Raw genomic sequence first — 8,412 nt, 5'->3', positions numbered from 1 at the left:
ACCGCCGGCCACCATGACCCCCACAACCCTCACCCTCCTCGCCGCCTTCTTCTCTTCTCCCCTCCATAATCCTCTTTCTTCCCCAACCACCGAACCGCCACCCTGCCTCTACCAAGGACCGTCGTCGTGCCGCCTCCCAGCGCCGCCGCGTCGCCACCACCACTACCACACCACCACCATCTCTCTAAGTCCAATTTCTGTTCTTCTGCCCACCAGGTTCCGCCGAACATCGATTCTTTTCCCAGTTAGTTAGTTAGTTGCATATTTTTTCAAATTATATTCAAATTAGGATAGTTAGAGATGCATGATCGTAGTGGATTTTAGGTGGTTAGGTAGCTAGGATGTGGTTAATGGATTTAGGCCAGATAATGGCGCCGTTCTTGTTGCTTGTTTTATCTATTTCGCAATTTTGAATTTGTTGTGATGATAATGCTATTCATATGCTGCTCTTTACCATTCTTTACTGCAGATTGAGTTTGTTTATTCTGAATTCATGTGACTTGCTATTTATTACTCTTTTCTGTACTACTTTATTATCATATGAACTATTTCTGATGCTGTTTATTATCCAGAAACGCCCAATTTATAGCCGGAATACTGCCTGATTTTTTCCGCAAATTGTTTCACTCAACTCCCATTCATGAATTGGTTTTGGCAATTTCAAGTTTTGCACTAATTGGGTTCAACCAAGCCAATTCATGAATGCACGGGCTAGCTTTCTTATTCTTTCTGATTCCCTTATTAATTAAATCGCATTATTGATGATTTCACTTTCATTTTGCAATTCTTTTATATGATTTATCATCAATAATCTGCAATATCTACTTGAATGTGAGTTGCTTGTTATTCAAGTTTATGTACTTTTAGTTAATTAGGAACCACAACACCATGCCACTTACTTTGACTTCACTTTTTAACTCTTAACTGCATTAACTTTCTAACTTTTCTATTAGTTTTCAACTAACCACTTTCAAACCATTTCAAGGCATGATTACTGTTGTTCCTGATTAACAAGAATTCCGCATATCATAGATTTTTGATTGTGATTTTTATTCTCTAACTTTTAACTTGAATACAGTCCAATATTTTACATATATTTAACTCACTCCATGCTTATATTGCTACTTTATTTCTCTTTTGCCCCTCTATGCTTATATTGATAAAATCCTATTTGCTTACCTATTTTTCTGCTTTAGTTTCTTAAACTGTATCCTGGAACTTCTGCTTTTCAAGATGTCTGACCCCAAAAGCAATGGAAAGGGCAACCACAGGCAAAAGAAAAAGAGGAGAATCCTCTACCACCATCTTAGATATCCTCCATGATGATTCCTGGCGGGAAAAGAATTTTACCCCGTAGGAAAAGGCTGATCAGTTGGTGCCTGCCACAGACCCCGTCAAGTTTACCAACAGATACTGTGAACTCAAGTATCCGGTCTTCGCAACTTCAAGGAACCTATACCTGGAAAAGACCCTCAAAATTCCAAAAGAACTCAAACAATACACCTCAGAACAAATTAAACAGAGAGGCTGGTTCTTCCTGGAGAGGAACTTGACTGAGGTCAATGCATCCTGGGTCAGAGAATTCTACTGCAACTACTTCAAAATGACCCTGGATACAGTGCAGCTCAGAGGGAAGCAGATTCTGGTTACTGAGGAAGCAATTGAAGAAATCTTCAACCTCCAGCCTAAATCAGATCAGCCAGATGGTTGCCAGAAGGCTGAAGAGGATATGAGATTCATGAAGTTTGACTGGGACGCAGTGAAGCGGACTATAGCTCTTGATCCTACTGTCCCATGGGTCATGGGCAAGTCCACAATGGCCCCAAAGGGAATTAAGCTTATTTATCTGAATGATGAGGCTCGGCTATGGCAGCAGATTCTGAGTAACTACGTGATGCCGAGCACTCATGAGACAGAGGTGCCAGCTGCCATGATTACCCTCATTTGGTGTGTGATGGAGGGCAAGGGTCTGTACCTTCCCAGATTTATCCAGTATTATATGTCCAGGGTCCATGTCCGAGGCACTCTGCCCCTTCCTTATTTGATTACTCAGATGGGCCGCCGAGCTGAGGTGCCCTGGGAACTTGCGGATGAGAAGTCACCTGCCGCTGAATGCAAGAAGATTATCCCACACAGTAGGAAGTTCCAGGCTTTGGGCTACCGACCACCCTTTCTCACTGCCTCTGCTGAGGCAGCCACATCTTCTGCTTCCCCTTCAGCTCCTACTGCACCAGCCACCACCACAGCACCTCCACCAGCTTCAGAGCCCATCTACCACCTGGTGCGCCGACTCTTCAAGCGCCTGGATCGGATGGAGCGCCGCGACAAGCGGCGTTTTGAGCATCTGAAGCTAATGATCCGGTCCGGCAACCCTGACATCCCTTCCGAGCCTGACACACCATCAGAGCCATCTGAGGAGGAGGCGGATGATCATGAGGCAGAGGCACGTGCAGAGCACCAGCAGGAAGCATCTCAGCAGGCAGAGTCCCAGCATGAGGAGCCTCCGCAGACACAGCCATCCGACTCACAGGCACCGATACAGGCAGAGCCTCATGTACTATCACTACCAGAGCCCACAGAGACACCAGCAGCACATCCTTCCAGAGATGCCACTTCCTCACACCCAGCTTGATTGAGCATCGAGGACGATGCTATTATTTAAGTGTGGGGAGGTCGCCATCTCTGGCAAAATTTATTTTTGGTGAACCACTTTCAGATTCTCTTTATCCTATTTTTATTTTTTTCCCGTATTTTATTTTATCTTATTTGTCTTTCAGTACTTGTGCATTTTCTTTTGCTGTATTTCTGTTTATTTCTACTTTATTTCTGCATTTTGCACTTTTGGTCTGTATATATCTTAGACATTTAGTTTAATTTGCACTTTTAGCTTATTAGTTGTGATATAGAAAATATGGATTAATCAATTTAGTTTACCCTTTTAGCATACGATAACTTGGTTTAATTGAAAATAAAAAGAGTAAACTAGAAACTTTAGCTTTTCAGAATCACAACAATCTACACACTATATATATATATATAGCAATAAATGTTGGTTAATTGACAACATTTTTCAAGGAAAATACTAAATTTTATAAGAGCCATTCTAAGATTCACATTGAGTTGAATGGAAACTCTTGATCTCTACTTGCATGATATACATAACTGATATATGGTTTTTGAGCCAAAGAACACACAACCCATGAGTTTTTGAGATTAATTATATGGTTACATTTAACCATAATTTTCATTCCTGTGTGTTTCGCCCTTCTTTTCTATGCTTGCAATCTTTACTTTGTTTCAGTCTATATGTCCAATATAGAATGTATTTACATACTTGCATGTGATTGAGGCGATTACTTGTTTTTACTCACTTATCCCAAATAAGCCTACCCTTTTATGTCACCCTTGTTAGCCCCCTTGAGCCTTTTTAATCCCCTTCTGTTCTATACCACATCACTAGCCTTAAACAGAAAAATAAATAAAAAAATCCCAAATTGAATCTTTGGTTAACTTAAGATAGAGGTTGTGTATCAACTAAGTGTGGGGAGGTCTGTGGGAACTTGGGTTGATAGAAAGGTATTAACTCTATAAATCATTTGAAATTTGGGAGCATGCTCATGTGAAACCAAAATAATTAAAATACCATGTGCATTGATATATTGTATTTATGTTTAAAAAAATTCCTTTTAGTTAAATAAATAAATAAGGGGACAAAATTACCCCATTATTAAGTTTAAAAGAAAAAACCAATGCACATGGGATAAAAATAAAAAATAAAATTGGTACATGAGTATGTGACACAAAAGTGGGGAAATTGGGAAGCTAGGCAAAAATTTAAAATTGTATAGAGTATGTATATGTTAGGTGAGATCTTAGACTAATCAAGGACTCAATTCATATCTCACTTAGCCTTATATATATCCTCACCTTTACCTTGGCCCCATTACAACCTTGAAAAAGACCTCATGATGTTTGTATGTATACATTAGATATTTGTTGATTGGTTAGATGAAGAACAAAGTTTTAGAAAGCATGACTAGGGAAGAATAAAGTGATTAACCCCAAATATTGAGTGATTAGAGAGTAAACACAAATCCAGTGAAGGTTTAATAGCTCATTTCCATATATCCATGTTTAATTATTAAATTGTCTTGCAAGTTTGTGAATTCCTTTAACTCAACTCAATTGTGAATGTATTTTAATATGATTTGGCCTTGGTTGTACATATATGATTCCTTGAAAATATGAATCAATTTAACCACATGTAAGCTCTATATATATATGTGGGTAGTAATTAGCATTGCATGATTCATTTAGGTAGCTTGCATTTAGAATAGATTGCATTGCATAAGATTCCACCATTCTACCTTCACACTTTTCTCTTGGATTTAGCATGAGAACATGCTATTGTTTAAGTGTGGGGAGGTTGATAAACCCCTATTTTATGATTTATCTTGTACTCAATTAAGTATTTTTCTCAATTCTTCACCCACTTATTCATAAGATTTGCATGGTTTTACAATTCCTTCCTTATTCTATGATATATGTGAAAACATGTTTCCTATGCTTTAAAAATATTTATTTTAATTATCTTTTATTACCATTCGATGTCGTGATCTGTGTGTTAAGTAATTTCAGGCTTCATAGGGCAGGAATGACTTAGAGGACGGAGAGGAAACATGCAAAAATGGAAGGAATGCACAAAATGGAGTTTTGAAGAAAATGGCAGCGACGCGCACGCATGGATGACGCGGACGCATGCCTAGCGCAAAACGCAAGCAACACGTACGCGTGACTGACGCGTACGCGTGACAAGGAAAAACTCCAAATGACGCGAACGCGTGACCCATGCGCACGCGTGACCCATGCGCACGCGTGACGGATGCCACGTGCAGAAAATTGCAGAAGTCGCCCCCAGCGATTTCTAGGCCCTTTTTCGGCCCAAATCCAAGCCCAGAAACACAGAATAGAAGCCAGAGAATGGGGGAATCAAGAGCAACAATTCATATAATATTCAGAATACACAATTTTAGGTTTTAGATGTAGTTTTAGAGAGAGAGAGGTTCTCTCCTCTCTCTTAGGTTTTAGAATTAAGATTTCTTTTACTTTATGGTTATTACTCCATTCCAGGTTCAATGTTCCTTTAATTTTATGTTCTCTTCTACTTTTAGTTACTCTAATACTTTTACTTGTTAATTACTTATGTTGCTAAATTGGCTTATAAATCTTTCCATGTTAGATTTGAATATTCTATTTAATATAATTTGAGATATTTCAGATTTATGATTATTTTATTCTATTTATGATGATTTTAATTTAATTTAGATTTTTCTCCTTTTGGTTTTGGTTAAGTAATTGGTAACACTTGAGTTATCAAACTCAGCGGTTGATTGAGAGTTGGAAACTGCTGATTGACTTGGATCCTCTAAAGCTGGGTTTTCCACAGGAGTTGACTAGGACTTGAGGAATCAAGTTAATTGGTCCACTTGACTTTCCTTTATTTAGTAAGGATTAACTAAGTGGGAGCAACAACAATTCTCATCACACCTGATAAGGATAATTAGGATGGTATTTCCAGTTCTCATACCTTGCCAAGAGTCTTTATAATTATTAATTTATTTTTCTTGCCATTTAAATTAGTTGTTCTCTATTTCAAATAAACCCAAAAATATACCATTTTCCATAACCAATAATAAACACACTCCCTGCAATTCCTTGAGATACGACCCGAGGTTTAAATACTTCGATTATAAATTTTATTGGGTTTGCTTAAGTGACAACCAAAACTTTTGTACGAAAGGATTCTCTGTTGGTTTAGAAACTATACTTGCAACGTGATTATTTTTATAAAATTCTTTACTAGCAGAAATCCGGTTCGTCAAGTTCTCAAACATTAAATTTTAGGTTGATTCCGTTAAAGAAAACACAAATTTTTTAAATTACTCTTATATCTCTACCGTCATCACTTCACAATCACATACCCTAAACAACAATAACAAAATTTCAAAAAATGAAAAATAAAAAAATGGAGAGAGAGAGAGAGAGAGAGAAACAGCAAGCACAATTGTGGTTTTACAGTAAGCTACGGTGGAGGCCTCATTAGGAGGGGTCATGATTTTGTGGTGCTTGGAAGGCACAACCAGATCTATTTCTTGTCACTGCCGAAGAAAGAGACACGAAGGAAAGGAGAGAGAGAGAGAGAGAGAGAGAGAGAGAGAGAGAGACAAAGAGAGAGAGAGAGAGGGACTTATGGTGTGCCTACAGATGATGATTGGACTTATGCAGAGTCAATTTTACCATTCTTGAAAATATTCTATGATGCTACATTGTGCATTTCTGGGAGTTTGTATGTCACTAGTAATAAATACATGAAAGAAGTCTTTAGAAAAATCAAGTTGCATTGTGAAAATACTGATTTGAGCATAAGGTTAATGGCGTCCAAGATGCAAAGGAAATATGATAAGTATTGGGGAACTCCAAATGTCATTAACATGTTGTTGTTGATTGCAATTGTGCTTGATCCATGTCACAAGTTGGATTTTGTAAATTGGATTTTGGATGAGTCATTTGGTGTTGAAAAGGGAGGAGAACTCAAGTCAAAATTGTCTACTTGCTTGAATTCCCTTTATAATCACTACCAAGGCAAAGAAGATGAATCTCAAAGTAATCAAGATGCAATGATCAATGAAGAGGATGAAGATGATATCCTGAATATTTATTTGCAGTCAACTGGACGTGATTCAGATGCTAAATCTGAACTTGACAGATATCTGAAAGAAGATTGTGAGCCTAGAAACAAGTCGGCAGAGTTGGATATTTTGGGTTGGTAGAAGGGAAATTCAACCCGATTTCCTATTCTTGCACGTATGACTCGAGAAGTTTTAGCCATACCGGTTTCTACAGTTGCTTCTGAGAGTGCGTTTAGTACAGGAGGAAGGATTATTGACCCTTATCGGAGCTCCTTGACACCATATATGGTGGAAGCTCTTGTATGCACTCAAGATTGGATAATAGATGACCCTTTTGGACTAATTGAAAATTTTGAAGAGATTGAAAAAGTTGAACAAGGTAATATACTTTTTTTTCTTATTGCTTATTTGTTACTAATTGTTAGTTTTCTATAATTAATGAGATATTTTTTTTCTATGTAGGGAGAAATTCTTCAAGAAATGTCGGCACGCTTGATTCTCTTGAAGATGATTAGAATATTGTAATGGGCCAAAATTGTGTATTTGTGTTAGATTTGAATTAGTTTATTTTAACTTCATTTAGGTTAGTGTCATATTATATCATATTTTGAATGTTGTCATTGAACAAAAAGTAAGACTATGCTTTAGTTTACTAGTATGTAAATATTTTATGATTCTTTCAACTTTTGATTTAGAGAGAGAGAGAGAGAGAGAGAGAGAAGGAGGAGGAAGAAGGAAGTTAGAGGAAGAACGAGTGAAGAAAAAGGGTAGCATCGGTGAAGTTGGGAGCCGTCGTTGCTGCAAATGCTAGATAGAAAGAGGAAAGGAGAAACGGACACGCATAGCAGCTTGACGATGGCTCCACTATACAGTTGGGGGTAGCCAGTCTGTCACATCTGTCTAGATCGTTGTGTCGTGCATCACGATACAGCTATAAAGAGATGGATGGGCCACTCGTTCTACTTTTTGTTTGGGCGTGGGAGCGTATGCCATTCTTGGCACCTATTCCTCGCAATGAGCTAGCCGATGTTGGTGTTCCACTTGTGTGCCGGTATTGTTTATCATTGTTATTATTATTATTTTAATTATCATCATCGTCGTCGTCGTTGTCCTCGTTCTGATTACAATCATTCTAATCTTTTTTTGGTAGAGTCATTGGCGCCGGTTAACAAGATGTACACGAAGGTCTACGACGCATTTTAGGCGACAACTTGATGACATGGGAGTCAACGAGGTAGGTTTTAACAATTTATGTTAAGCTGCTTATTTAGAATAATAATTTTACGAATTGGCCTCGTGATTACTGATTATACGGCGGCCATATATGGCAGTGGTGGTTCCTCATGACCTAGCCATAAATTTGTTTATGTTCTCCACAAAGTCGCCGTTAGTGTCATTCGAGTGCATAGAGTGGTACTCAACAGACCGAGTTAGACGACAATTCAAGTTGCAACAGCTTCGACCAGACCCATCATTTCAGATTGGTGATGCTCATTGTAGGCGGTTGACCGGCCCATAGAATCAGGACTGGAGCGATAGGAATAGTGAATGGGTTAACATGTGGAATTCTGGCCGCTATAATATACTGTAGTTAGGGAACGAGATTGTCGACTTTCATCCTCTTCCCATGTACTACGAGTGGTACATACAGCAGTACGAACATCACCTACTATTGTCAAATAGAGTTTCAGGTGAAGAGACCGACATGAATGAACCACAAGAA

General features: G+C 38.4%; 1 protein-coding gene across 1 annotated transcript; it reads left to right on the top strand.

The window, feature by feature from the left end:
* LOC107612494 lies at positions 6,432-6,830 on the top strand. The gene has a single exon (XM_016314186.1). The coding sequence runs from the start codon at positions 6,432-6,434 to the stop codon at positions 6,828-6,830; it is 399 nt and encodes a 132-aa protein (XP_016169672.1).

This window comes from Arachis ipaensis, chromosome B01 (assembly GCF_000816755.2).
Source record: "Arachis ipaensis cultivar K30076 chromosome B01, Araip1.1, whole genome shotgun sequence".
Lineage (NCBI taxonomy): Eukaryota > Viridiplantae > Streptophyta > Magnoliopsida > Fabales > Fabaceae > Arachis > Arachis ipaensis.
The sequence above is the reverse complement of the archived record's forward strand: the minus strand, read 5'-3'. Positions and strand labels throughout refer to the sequence as shown.